Raw genomic sequence first — 14941 nt, forward strand, 5'->3', positions numbered from 1 at the left:
TGTGTGCCGTAATGTGCATGTCACGTACGTAACTTTGGGGAAATACATGTGCTGTATGAACTTTGCGGAAGTGAAAGGTACTTTGGGCTGTGGGATTGAGTGTGTTGTGCGGGTGTTTGAGTTGTATTGGCGGGTTATATGGACAGGAGGGGGGAGGTGTTTGTTATGTGCGATTAATTTGTAGCATATTAAATATAAGCCTGGTTGTGTTGTGGCTAATAGAGTATATATATGTCTTGTGTTTATTTACTGTTTTAGTCATTCCCAGCTGAATATCAGGTCCCACCTGCCTCTCACAGCATCTTCCCTATCTGAATCGCCTCCACTGCCCTCTAGTCCTTCACTTTCACTTTCCTCATCCACAAATCTTTCATCCTCGCTCAAATTAATGGGGTAATCGTCGCTTTCTCGGTCCGAATCGCTCACGCTGCTGGCGTCCATGATTGAAAACAATGTGCAGATGTGAGGAGTTCTTCAACCTGTCACGTCACGCTACTTCCGGTACAGGCAAGGCTTTTTTTATCAGCGACCAAAAGTGGTCGCTTTATCGTCGATGTTCTCTACTAAATCCTTTCAGCAAAAATATGGCAATATCGCGAAATGATCAAGTATGACACAGAATGGATCTGCTATCCCCGTTTAAATAAGAAAATCTCATTTCAGTAGGCCTTTAAAGGCCTACTGAAAGCCACTACTACCGACCACGCAGTCTGATAGTTTATATATCAATGATGAAATCTTAACATTATAACACATGCCAATACGGCCGGGTTAACTTATAAAGTGACATTTTAAATTTGCCGCTAAACTTCCGGTTCGAAACGCCTCTGAGGATGACGTATGCGCGTGACGTAGCCCGGCGAACACGGGTATGCCTTCCACATTGAAGTCGATACGAAAAAGCTCTGTTTTCATTTCATAATTCCACAGTATTCTGGACATCTGTGTTCGTGAATCTGTTTCAATCATGTTCATTGCATTATGGAGAAGGAAGCCAAGCAAGCAAAGAAGAAAGTTGTCGGTGCGAAATGGACGTATTTTTCGAACGTAGTCAGCCACAACAGTACACAGCCGGCGCTTCTTTGTTTACATTCCCGAAAGATGCAGTCAAGATGGAAGAACTCGGATAACAGAGACTCTAACCAGGAGGACTTTTGATTTGGATACACAGACGCCTGTAGAGAACTGGGACAACACAGACTCTTACCAGGATTACTTTGATTTGGATGACAAAGACGCAGACGTGCTACTGTGAGTATGCAGCTTTGGCTTTTTTTTGCGTATGTACGTAACTTTTTTAAAATATATAAGCTTTATGAACCTTGGGTTAGGTGAACGGTCTTTTGGGCTGAGTGATTGTGTGTGTTGATCATGTGTTTGAATTGTATTGGCGTGTTCTATGGAGCTAGGAGCTAGCAGAGGAGCTAGCATAACACGTACCGTACCTACGTGCGCGTCACGTACGTAACTTTTTAAAAATATATAAGCTTTATGAACCTTGGATTAGGTGAACGGTCTTTTGGGCTGAGTGATTGTGTGTGTTGATCATGTGTTTGAATTGTATTGGCGTGTTCTATGGAGCTAGGAGCTAGCAGAGGAGCTAGCATAACACATACCGTACCTACGTGCGCGTCACGTACGTAACTTTTTAAAAATATATAAGCTTTATGAACCTTGGGTTAGGTGAACGGTCTTTTGGGCTGAGTGATTGTGTGTGTTGATCAGGTGTTTGAATTGTATTGGCGTGTTCTATGGAGCTAGGAGCTAGCAGAGGAGCTAGGAGCTAGCATAACAAACACGCAGGTGTTATTATGCAGGATTAATTTGTGGCATATTAAATATAAGCCTGGTTGTGTTGTGGCTAATAGAGTATATATATGTCTTGTGTTTATTTACTGTTGTAGTCATTCCCAGCTGAATATCAGGTACCGTGAGTATGCAGCCTTGGCTGCTAAACATTCGATAACTTGACCGTATGTGCGCGTCACGTACGTAACTTTTTAAAAATATATAAGCTTTATGAACCTTGGGTTAAGGAAACGGTCTTTTGGGCTGAGTGATGGTGTGTGTTGATCAGGTGTTTGAATTGTATTGGCGTGTTCTATGGAGCTAGGAGCTAGCAGAGGAGCTAGGAGCTAGCATAACAAACACGCAGGTGTTTTTATGCAGGATTAATTTGTGGCATATTAAATATAAGCCTGGTTGTGTTGTGGCTAATAGAGTATATATATGTCTTGTGTTTATTTACTGTTGTAGTCATTCCCAGCTGAATATCAGGTCACCCCCGGCTCTTACAGCATCTTCCCTATCTGAATAGCTTCAACTCCCCACTAGTCCTTCACTTGCACTTTACTCATCCACAAATCTTTCATCCTCGCTCAAATTAATGGGGAAATTGTCGCTTTCTCGGTCCGAATCTCTCTCACTTCATGCGGCCATCATTGTAAACAATAGGGAACTTTGCGTATATGTTCAACTGACTACGTCACGCTACTTCCGGTAGGGGCAAGCCTTTTTTTTATCAGATACCAAAAGTTGCAATCTTTATCGTCGTTGTTCTATACTAAATCCTTTCAGCAAAAATATGGCAATATCGCGAAATGATCAAGTATGACACATAGAATAGATCTGCTATCCCCGTTTAAATAAAAAAAATTCATTTCAGTAGGCCTTTAAGATCATGTAAAATTCTGCTTTTAACCCACTCACATGTCATGAACTACAGTAGATAAGAATGAAAGCAGAGAGAGAGGAAGGGTATGGTAATTGGCATACGAACAACACCTAAAGACATTTAGCAGTGTTTGTATAAAAATAGAAAAAGCAGAACATGAGTAAGTTTCCTGTGATCTCGATAATGTTAACATTTTTCTTTAAATTATGCACACGATTGCATTGGATTGTAAACAAATAAACAGTTTAGAAGATTGCTCTGCAGTCTGTTTGGCAACTTGTTAAATCAGATTACCTGTATTGTATTATTGCCTAGCGAAAAGTGTGTTTTCCCAATCTGTGTTCCACGACCATTATACTTTTTTTAGAACAACAGGAAGCAACAAGAAATACCTGTGGGATTCACTTTGTTTCTGAAGTCAGTGCAAAATGTAAAGTATTTTTTTTAAAACAAAGTGCTGCAAATGCCTGTGGTCTGCAGCTGTATTTTACCTTCCCCAAATCTCCCCAAATGTGTCCCATTCAATTGTAGTGTCTTTTTCGGGCATTTGTGAGGCAAAAATGGTCTAACTATTACAGTTTTTAAATTATTCACATTTTATGGAGATGGTTATGAATCGCAAAACATTAATAATTAATAACTGTAATAGCCAAAAATAATTGCTGCTGAATTGTATAGGACAAATGTAATTGTGTTGATTACACGTTGATACCATAAAAACCATAAAATAATAACTTAAAAACCATAGCGGCACGAACAAAACATTTTGCAGCACAAACAGCGCAAACAAATGGGACTGGTTTGAGGATACTTTAATGAAGATGTGTTGGGGGGTGTGGTTTTGAATCATAATTCATTACTAACTTAAAAACCTTAATAGTTAGACCAAACATTTTTGCAGCACAAACGATTGACACAAGTTTGGGGAGAAGCAAGGGTCAGACAAGGGTCAGAGAAGCAAGCTTTCTACGACCAAGTTCTGTAGAAAAGTGATATTTCATATTTGTGTTTTTTACCATTCGTTTTTGTGTTTGTCCGTGTTGTTTGTAATTTTCTTTGTTGTGTTTCTGCTTGATTGAGAAATATGTTGGGGATGTTGTTTTGGATGTTAATCACATACTCCTAATATAATTTTTTTTAGTAGTTCATGGTTCATTGTGGAAATTCTACATCCTTAATTCCTGTGCATTGCATGTGTCTTATTCAGTGAAAACAGTTTATATATTTATATATATCCATCCATCCATTTTCTACCGCTTGTCCGCTTGATATATATATATAGGTGGATTAAATTAGTTGAAATCATAAATCAGACCTGTGTCATAATATTGGGCTTCATGCAAGAATAAATTATGTGCAGTTCAAGTAAGAAGGTATTTTAGCCTTAACTTGTGGCGACCCAGAAGTTAGAATTCATCGGGCTAAGAGATGAGGTATGTTCAAAAGTATGCTGCAGCCCATTAACACGTCAAAGACTTTTAACCATCCATCCATCCATTTTCTACCGCTTGTCCCTTTTGGGGTCGCGGGGGGTCGCTGGAGCCTATCTCAGCTGCATTCGGGCGGAAGGCGGGGTACACCCTGGACAAGTCGCCACCTCATCGCAGGACTTTTAACCAATACATTTAAAATATTGGCAACATGTGCCAGCTTTGCACTGTAGACAACTAAATATAATATGGTTGTGTTAATACACGAGCTCTCCTAAAGGAGAAGCATGGAAGCACAAGCATATGGACCCTTTTAAAATATAAACATGGCCAAATAAACCATCTTTGAATTATTCTGTTTTCCCACCAGTAGGCTACGGCACAGTTTGTATCAAAACAGTATCAAAAGTGCATTAACTCTTCAAACATCAGGTTTATTTTGGCAATGATTTACTTGACACAAACCTGCCACCCACTGGGCATAACAGAACCCTGCTTTGCTTTGTTGATGGGCGACAAAATATGAGGAAAGTCGCAAGGCCTTGTTTCGGCGTTGACTCCAGGCAGACTCAGCCTGTTTACTGTCAAAACTGTTAACTTGTGGTTGTTTCTAGGATTCAAACCGTGTGTTAGCTTGGAGTGTTTCGGGCTTTTGTAAATATTGTAATGAATATTGTACCCCTTGCAACAAAGTCTACATCTTGATGCACCACTGTACCAATGCTATTAGATGTGATTCATCACAAAATATACAAATCATACTTGCATTCTGATTTAAGGGAACCCCCCTCTTGTATTTCATGACCAGTAATGCTAGAATATGCACAATGCAGCATCTGCTCTATTGGATGATTTAGTTTATCAGGGTAAAATAGAAAGAAAATTGAAAATGAGAAAATATAAAATATAAATTTAGCTATAGGATATTTATTTATTTATTTATTTATTTATTTATTTATTTTCATAAAGAAATACAATCATGTGTGCTTACGGACTGTATCCCTGCAGACTGTATTGATCTATATTGATATATAATGATATATTGTGTTTTTTATGTTGATTTAATTTTAAAAAAAAAAAAATATATATATATATATATTTTTTTTTTAATTAAATTTCTTGCGCGGCCCGGTACGGCCCGGTGGTTGGGGACCACTGCACTAAACCATGTGTTACCATGCTTTAACTAAATATAGGGCCACACAATATGGGCCTACCTGGGAGTTTGAGACCCCTGGTCTATATAATCTAAAATTATATTTTATCTTTATCTTAAGAGGTTCTCCCCAGGGATTTAGCACCAAATGAAAATAAAAAAATATATATATAAGCAGTTGTACTATTTTCGAGACCTCTCCAGCTCACCTCTCACTCTGCACTTACATTTGTACTAACATTTCGGTTCAGACTTGTGTGCAGTGCTTGTGCATTTTTGCCTGCACACTGAGATAAGCAGACAATGCAGACTTTTCTATTTCTAACCATGTCTGACAACAGCAGAATGTTTACCACTTCTTGATTTTGCCACATTGCTTTGGAAGTAAATTAAAATGAACAATCATAGGGAATCAACACTACAAACAGTGTTTCAATTCTGGGAAGACTCCCCGTTAGATGGATGGTAGAAGCAAAAATATTTTTTCTTTTTAACACGATAAATCAATTCTTTAATAACTGCTGTGATTTCAAGAAACTGAACAAAAATATTGCTGTTTCCTTATTTGAAGTATTATAAACTTGTACACAAAGTATTATATATGAACCAATTCCTTTGACCGGCATAGGTGCCCTCAAGCACGCTTCCTAATCTTTTAATGGCTCCCGAGACACTGAAAAACGGTTCACTGCTCCAGTGGTATAAACTGCGCTGGCAGGGTCTTAAATCTTAAGAAGGTACACTGCTTTGGAAACATCTGTACCAGATCAGACAAAAAACTCACAAAGGCACTCTGTCATCGGTTCTCAAACTTTTTTCACCAAGTACCACCTCAGAAAAAACTCCAAGTACCACAGTAATGATCAACATTAAAAAAACAGTAGCGTTGTAGGCCTAAGTATATATTAAATACAAGGCAGAGGCTTTATTTAACAAGTACTTGTAATATTTTAGGCCACTGTAACAGTACACACATTTTGTACAGTAACACTGGGTTTGAGTTTGGAAAAATAAAACACTGAACTTTAATCAACTGATTCTTTGGCGTACCACTAGATGAAGCCTGCGTACTACTAGTGGTACAGGTACCACTGTTAGAGAAACCCTGCACTATGTTATAGATAATGACATCTGGATTGTTGATCGATGATGATACAGATGCATGATGTGCATATCAGTAAAGGTTTTCTATGCAGTGGAAATTTGCCCAGTAATCATTGCCTCCGTTTTATCTGGATTCCTATGTATGTAGCATAACGGCTTCTGGAATGTATATTGTCTGGAAGCTGTTGTATTAAAACAAATGTGTCCTTTTCATTGAAAAACAGAAGACTCACCTCCCTCACAGATCAGGATCCTTTATGATTTCTAGGTAAGAGACCATTGCTCAATGCTTTGAAAGTGTATTTGTCATTTGTCATTAATCCTGATGCATGTTTATCATGTGATTCAAAGGCGGGACCAGCAAGACATAGTGATGGAACTACAGTAATGTGAGTATCAGTATTCAAATTACAGTTTTGTGCAAGAGTACAGCTACTCAGTATTCATACAACATGCATTAAATGTAACAATGCAGTTTATTCAAATAAAAAAATAGCATAATCCTAAACCCTTTTAAAGCATTAGTACCAAATTATTGACATCACAGTTTGTCAATCTTGAAGAACTTGCCAGATTTAAAATGTACAATATTTTGCTGATTAATGTAATCCAGGATAACTCCACAAATTGAGCAATAACTCAATATTGAAATTTCCCTTTAACATTCCTTGTGCCCTATTTAAAGGGCACAAGCCCCAAGGCCGCGTTAATGCACAAGTTTATCTGGGCTGAAGCCCAGGGGCCCCCACCCAATTAGGGCTATGATTAGTGTTCATAGCAGTCAATCACAGACAGCCGCTTTGCACAGATGTGCATGCACCCATTGCAAAGGAGTTGTATTCATGAATACAATTATTTTAATAGAGTAATGGATGACATAGTTGCCTTGTTGCTGTGGAGGTGAGTACAATTATGATATATATTTTTTTCAAACTGGGTTTTTGTAAGTTGTAACCCTATCCTTTTGCAAAATGCGCGTGTGCAAAACTCCTCAGGCTCAAGGACCCCCTTATGTTAATGCGGCCCTGGAAAGCCCTCATGCATGCAAACATATTTTGTTGGTACTAAAGTGCCAGTTGAGTCAAATATTTCAGAATGTTCCATGATTCCTAAACACCTGTTGCAAATGTTTTGTGGTCCTGGTTCCATGCAAAGGTGCAATACTTACTTTTTGCTAACTATGTGTCTGTTGAAACTGCACAACGTGACCAACTATAGTATTCATTTATGTTGATAAATTTGTAGTTAAATTAATTACAGTATTAATAAATATTATTGGACAATGTGCAAGGAATGTTAATGGGAAATTTCACTTTTTGGGGAATTTGCCAATCATTCACAATCACTAAGTGAGAAAAGAACACAAATGTTTTTCTCTTTTTAATGCATTCGAAATTGTTATATCCGGCTTGTACTATACGGCTAACAATTAGACTAAGGTGACTAAACTATTGCGCCATAAAGCCCTCTAAAATACATCCAAAAACCGCCTACAATACTCCATTTTCATGCCGTGACCTACATATTAACCAAGTATTAGCTTTGTTACACGAGCTAGCGCAGATTAATTATTTTTAGCGGCACCTTGCCCACAGTGAGGTAACTTGCTTATACTTAACTACAATACAATACAATAAATATTACATCTTATTATGAATGTGCCATTTACTACATTACATATATACTTACAACATGTACATATAATGTTGACTGAGGATTTTGGAGGTTTTATAGAGCACTTTATAGGAAAAATAGCTCAAATCCCCATTAGCTACATTGTTAGCCGCCTAGTACAAGTTGTACATTAGAATTTCGAATGCATTAAAGAGAAACGTATATGTCTTCTTGGCTCACATAGGGATTGTAAATGATAGGCAAAATTCCAAAGAAAAGTAAGAGTTCCCCTTTAAAGAGTTCATACTCGCACGTTAAATGCATGTCTTTGGCAGATTCTTGTTTTCCAACACCTGAGTACTAAAATCTTGAACGTAATTTATGATGACTGTACACGTTTATCTTTAAATTCTTTGTATTTTCAGCTTTCTCAGACAATACAGCGCAACATTTTTGCAGCAGCTCACAGAGCAGTCGTGAAGATCTATGTTTGAGACACCATGAACAGTTCCATTGCAGTAACTGGCCATGATTTATTTAATCTGAAGCTTCGCTTTGACAGGGAGCAATGATGGACGCTGGTTGAAAAAACGATTCTATGTATATTATGTTTGTGAAGTGTCTATTAAAAACATATTTTAAGTTCACTAAAAATATTTTTACATTACCTATGTATGTTGACTAATGTGTCTCTGTTTATTACCTAATCAACTTTTTGTGTTGTTCAAAAATGTATTTATTCGTTGGAGTTTCTACAATTAGTTTATAATAAAAGTCCCATCTATGCGAAACTGTCAGGCTTGGGCGAATGAAGGGACTCAGATGCAGAGATGGGAGGTTCTAAATAAGGCTTTTATTTTGAAAATAACTCTTAACCTCCAGAGCAGAAAATTTACAATCACTATGAGGTACTACTATGATATCAAAAAACTTTTCCAAAAAGGGAAAGAACCAAAAATCACTCCAACGGAGGAATTGACAAAAATAAGACAAATATAACTAGCAACGGATCTGCTATAAAAAACTTTAACAAAAAGCGCTCCAACAGGAGGAAGAAAATAAGGACTATCAAAACTTACTACACTCAATATTATTCTAACAATTATATAAACAAAATTCACTCAAACTTTGAGGAAGGAAATGTTAAGGAAAAATCATAACTCACCACTGCGGTTGAAAAAGGTTAAATAACAAAGGTCGCTCTGAGGGAGGAAAAAGTTAACTCAAAATGACAGCTAGAAAATGCTGGATAAACAGACGTGGTCGTGGGACGAGGCAAGACAAGAACATGAACGTGGACTTGGACACAAGACAGGCACGAAAGATCGAGACAATCTGGCACAGAACAAGGGGAGGGATGGGCTTATATGGAACATGAGGGTAATGGGAAACAGGTGGAAACAATCAAGGGTCAGGGATGACGTCAGACTGGTGACACAAGAGGAAGGGCCCGTGATCTGAAACAAGAGGAGTTGCTTTTCAAAATAATACATGCAAATCACAAGACAGAAAAAACCAAGACAAGACTCTCCTCACCGCGGTGTGACAGTACCCCTCCCTTTAGGGCCGACACCTGACGGCCCAGACTGTCCGGGATGGTCTTTATGGAAGTCCTCAATGAGGGTGGGGTCCACAATGTGCCGAGAAGGCACCCACTGTCTCTCTTCCGGTCCACACCCTTCCCAGTCCACCAGATACTGTCTGCCCCGCCCCTGCTGCGAACTGCTAACAACTTCTTTACTTTGTAAACAGGACCGCCCTCAATCATCTCGGGTGGCGGAGGGGACGTGGTGGCTGGAACTAACGGGCTTACTTTAACAGGTTACACTCGGCTGACGTGGAAGGTTGGGTATACACGCAGGGACCGGGGCCGACGGAGTCGTACAGCAGAGGGTCCGATGACTCTGGTGATAGGGTATGGACCTATGAATCGGGGTGCTAACTTCTTGGATGGTACTTTGAGTCGCATGTCCTTGGTCGAGAGCCAAACTCTATGCCCTGGCTGATTCGCCGGAGCGGGTCTCCTCTTGCGATCTGCAGTCTTCTTCATCCGGTCTCTCTGTCGGATCAGCACCAGACGAGCTGCTGCCCAGATGCGTCGGCAACGTCGGACCAGGGCATGTGCCGAGGGGACGGATACTTCCGGCTCATTGTCTGGAAAGACTGGAGGTTGGAAACCATAAGCACTTTTGAACGGAGAGAACCCTGTGGCCGATGTAGGTAATGAATTGTGCGCATACTCAACCCAGACCAGGTGTTTGCTCCATGTAGAGGGATTCTGGGACACCAGGCACCGGAGGTTGGTTTCTAGTATCTGGTTGAGGCGTTCGGTCTGGCCGTTGGCCTCCGGGTGATAGCCTGAGGTCAGGCTGGCCTTAGCTCCTATGAGTCTGCAGAAATCCCTCCAAAACCGTGATACAAACTGGGGCCCCCGGTCAGAGACAATGTCTTTCGGGAAGCCATGAATCTTGAACACATTGTCCATCATGATTTCTGCCGTCTCCTTGGCAGAGGGCAGCTTAGGCAAGGCAATGAATCTCACCATTTTGGTGAAACGGTCTACCACTGTTAGGATGGTGGTGTTACCTTGAGAGCCTGGGAGCCCCGTGACGAAGTCCATGGAGATGTCGGACCACGGTCTGGAGGGAATAGGTAGGGGCTGCAACAGACCCATACGAGACCCGGATGATGTTTTGTTCCGGGCACAGACCGAACATGCCTCCACGTACTCCCGAACCTCCGGCTCCATGGATGGTGAAGGATATATATATATATCTTCATATATCCATATTTTGTGTTACTTATTAATTTTAATAGTCATATTACATATAGCTAATGTTCCATATTGTACTCTTTGCTTTTCTAACCATCTCATGACAAAGTGCTTGCACTGGGGATGGCCTTGGGGTGGAAGGCAGAGAGAAGGAATCCTCCTTGCTTCCCTTCAGGCCGACTCTAGATAAGGAGCACAATGAGCATGTGTTTGAGGTGAGACAAGTGAGGGCGGGGGGGAGAGAGATATTGAAGAGGAGAGTGTTTTACGGGAAGTTTTCAGATCAACTTGGGCTCTGCATTTATATGTGTTGTTCGAGGCTGGTCTCTATTCTCAAATATTTGAAAATAAATTACAAAATACCTATCCTGTCCTTGGTGGTACTTTTGAGTTCAGTTTATAGTCATCTAAGGAACTTGAGACTGACCAGCGTTTTACATCCCACTTGGAGGAACATCTGGTCAAACACAATAATTTGGGGGCTCATCCGGGATGACACGCTGACAATTGGACCTTCTCTTGCAATCTTCTGGACAGACTCACATGGCCAAAACATAATTCAAGGTAAGCAGAACCTTTCTTTTTAGATAAAATCTGCATTAGGAGTCTGCCCAGAAGTCTGTAAGTTAAACACTGCTTTGTACCCCAGACACAGATTGGTGATTTTGATAGATTGATTGCATTTTTGCCGAGCCTGCCATTGCATTAAAATTGTAAATAAGTGGTCAACTCACGTCATTGTGTCTCGATTACCGTGACGGGCAGTTTCATTGACGAGTGAACTAATAGTTGGGTGTGGCTCACCCTGGGTAGTTGGTCGCCGCCTAAAAGAGTAACGGGTTGGATGCCCTTCATATGGTACAGTAAATACTCCCTTGTTGTAAGATCCCTGTGACATCTTTATGTGCACACAAACTAAGGATGGGTTGGAGGCCATTTGTAAAGTACAATAAATACTCCCTGGTTGCGAGTTCCCTACGGCATTAACGTGTGCGCTAAAATTAAGAATCGTACGGGAGGAGGCCCTTCTGTACCATATGATAAATTCCACGGCTGGAGGCCATTTGTAATAAATACAATAAAGATTCCCTGGTTGTGAGGTCCCGGCGACACTTTAGTGTGCGCTAAAATTAAGGAAAAATAGACACAATGGACAAGGAGTGTGACAGACAAGAATGTGATGACGGCTGGGGAAAATGTGATGAATCATTACTGTTTGATGATCAATTGAATGTACGGTTGTCGACAATGGAATTAGCAGGTAGAGTTTAAAAAAAAAAAAAGAGAACGTTCCTTGAAAGGGTTAAGAGGGAGTTTACAATACTCGAAAAGTCGTGAACTCAAACGTCTGGTAAAATAAGGAAATAAAAAATAAAATAAAATAAAAAAGTAACTGGAAGTTTTATCGTAGGTGAAACGCAGAGAGAGTGCTCGTGTGTGTGTGTGTGTGCGTGTGCGTGAGTGCTTACGCGTGCTCATGTGTGTGTGTGTGCTGCTGATTGTGTTGTGTGTGTGTGTGTGTGTGTGTGTGTGTGTGTGTGTGTGTGTGTGTGTGTGTGTGTGTGTGTGTGTGTGTGTGTGTGTGTGTGTGTGTCAAACGACCCGCCCAGACTTTGACTAGGCCACCGCCCCCTACTCCAGTGACAAGAAAAGGAGGTATTAACACGCCCCCTCTAAGATTAATCCTGCCTCCGAAAATTAACCCTTTGTACACGTCTGACCATTTTCTCCGGCAGACATTTTTGACACATGACATTAACACTTTCGACATACTACAATATAAGTCTCTTGCCGATGCATACATGCAAGCCATTGTTGACCTTGCTTTCCCACCTGTACCTCAGGGAGGGAACCTTTGGCCAAACACTTTGGACAAAGTTAACCCTGATATACACGGTGCCAAAACCAACATATGGCATGGACATTTTATTAATCCCATGCAAAATAGGGCTAATGACAGAGCAACAAGGAAACGGCTACTTAAATTACAGCTCGCTGAAGATAAAAGGTTAAAAGCACCAAAAGGTCAGAGATCAGCTAGGGTATATTCAGCAGTGGGTGACCTTGCTTTTGAGTTCCAACAGGTGGAGGAAAGAATTCTCAACAGACGTGCGACCAGACGGTTGGACTCGGGTGGTGGACAACACGGTGCTTCAAAGTCAATCCGGGGAAGAAACTGTTTTGCCTGTGACCAGCCTGGTCACTGGACTCGAGAATGTCAGAATATTTCTGAACAGGAAAGGTCCCGGTTTGCCGGCAAACGAACATTATACCGGCGTGGCAAAGGACGCCCACAGCAGGAGCCCCAGCAGGAAATACAGACTGGCCCCCTGCTGGACATGAGTGTCGATGGACAATGTTATCAGTTTGTGATTGACACTGGCGCCACCCATTCGATTCTGAATGCAGAGGTACCAAAGAAACTGTGTGCTTCCTCTTTAAAGGTCGAAGGCTTCGATGGGGTCACAAGAAGGTTACCTGTCACAAAACCACTGCCGGTTCAGATTGCGGGACACACACTAAAGCACCCCTTCGTGATTGACCTGCACACACCCTGCCAAATTGGTAATGACCTCCTTTACAGACTGTACCCTGACATTCAATATCGCACAGAAGGAACCTTCCTGGTGTTACCTGACGGCTCAACCACCAAGCTGCGACACCACTACCAAGGCTCCTCCATGAGCCCATACCACAGCCTGAAACAACAGGAATGGCTGACATCCAACTGCTCTAACAGTGAAAACCCTGGCTGACTGAGATGCTTCCGTGTGTTCTGCCACCCGAGTCGCCATATGTTATGATTATTTATATATGTTGGAACTCAAGGTGTGGCTGCTCATGTTGACCTATCTTTGCAACAGCTAGCATGGTATAAGATGGACACAATTGATGTCCCACATTGTTCCCTTGCTCTCTGTCTCGCCTACAAAACCAAATAACTTAGGTGCAATGATAAGACACGGCGTAGCTGCCAAACATTACACCGACACCCAAATAACACATTTTCAATTGTTTAGGTTTAGCCCATGGTTATGTTAAACACATAACTATGGGCTGCACTTTAGACACCTGTAGGCTACGAGGAGGTAGCAGCTACACAACAGCTGAGCTAAAACGACACATTGCACATTTAAGCATATCAAATAATTATAGTTGCTCATTACATACACAAAGTTTCCATGGCAGAAGTCTGATAGAAAGTATTCAGTAACAAACGTGTCCGCATCATTCGACTTTCTACAACATGAGCTTGAATTAATGAATTATTGGGGGCACCAGGTGTGGTAAAATTTCAAAATACTATTGCTAAAGCATCCGCCATAAGGGTAGTATTTTTCTTGTATTTGTGACAATATAAATATGAGCATATGTTGTTACTTTCACCATATTGAATAAATTACATAGAAGTTAGGGTTTAGTTGAGTTTGAGTTATTTGTGATATTGCTAAGGGGTCCCCTACCCTAACAACACCCCCCAGTGGACCATAGAGGCTAATGAGACAATCATTGACCTCAAACATGACCTGTCCTCCGCTACTTGACTATTAGCTGACTTTTTTCTTAGATGTTTCTGAAAGTGATAGTATGACTAACACAGTCTTTTTTTCAGAAACAGAAGGGGGTGAGTGAGGGTGGATACAGACTCCATAGTTTTAACATTTTTACCGTGGGTAAGAAGTCATAACTAATTTTAATTTGAAAATAACGATTTTATACATCGATAGTAGTTTAGTAGATCAAATTTAGAATATGGAGGAGGTGAGGGTGAACCAGGTATAGTCTTTGATTTCATTGATATCATCAATATGGTACAAGGGAAAAGGTACGTACTGACTTGTGTTGACGATCACAGTGGTTGGCCGGAAGCAACAACAACCTCAAAAGAGGATGCAATATCAGTAATTAAATGACTTGTGAATGACCTAGTACCCCAACATGGTTTCCCCAAAAAGATTAGGTCAGACAACGGCAACCATTTAAAAAAATAGTCACTTAGCCTTGGTCGAAAAGGCTTTCGGACTAGAACACAGGTTTGGGGTACCATCCTGAGTCCTAAGGTAAGGTTGGAAGGATGGACCAGAACATTAAAAACTAATTGGCTAAAATCTGTGCACAGACCAAATTTATTTGGATTGACATGTTGCAATTAGCGTTAATGATCATTCGAAGGTCCGTGAATAAAACTG

The 14941-nt window shown here is 40.7% G+C and overlaps 2 protein-coding genes across 3 annotated transcripts in view; one reads left to right on the top strand and one right to left on the bottom strand.

Moving 5' to 3' along the window:
* Positions 1-8543, top strand: part of csf1b (colony stimulating factor 1b (macrophage)) — a 59996-nt gene extending 51453 nt beyond the window's left edge. For both annotated transcript variants that reach the window (XM_062052076.1, XM_062052075.1), the window contains exons 7-9: positions 6589-6632; positions 6716-6753; positions 8404-8543. In XM_062052076.1, coding sequence (XP_061908060.1) covers positions 6589-6632; positions 6716-6752 — 81 coding nt within the window. In that variant the 3' untranslated portion in view covers position 6753; positions 8404-8543. The remainder of the gene's footprint in view (positions 1-6588; positions 6633-6715; positions 6754-8403) is intronic.
* Positions 1-14941, bottom strand: part of LOC133653869 (uncharacterized) — a 236429-nt gene that overhangs the window by 74012 nt on the left and 147476 nt on the right. The window lies entirely within an intron of this gene.

This window comes from Entelurus aequoreus, linkage group LG07, assembly GCF_033978785.1.
Source record: "Entelurus aequoreus isolate RoL-2023_Sb linkage group LG07, RoL_Eaeq_v1.1, whole genome shotgun sequence".
NCBI classification, from domain to species: Eukaryota; Metazoa; Chordata; class Actinopteri; order Syngnathiformes; family Syngnathidae; genus Entelurus; species Entelurus aequoreus.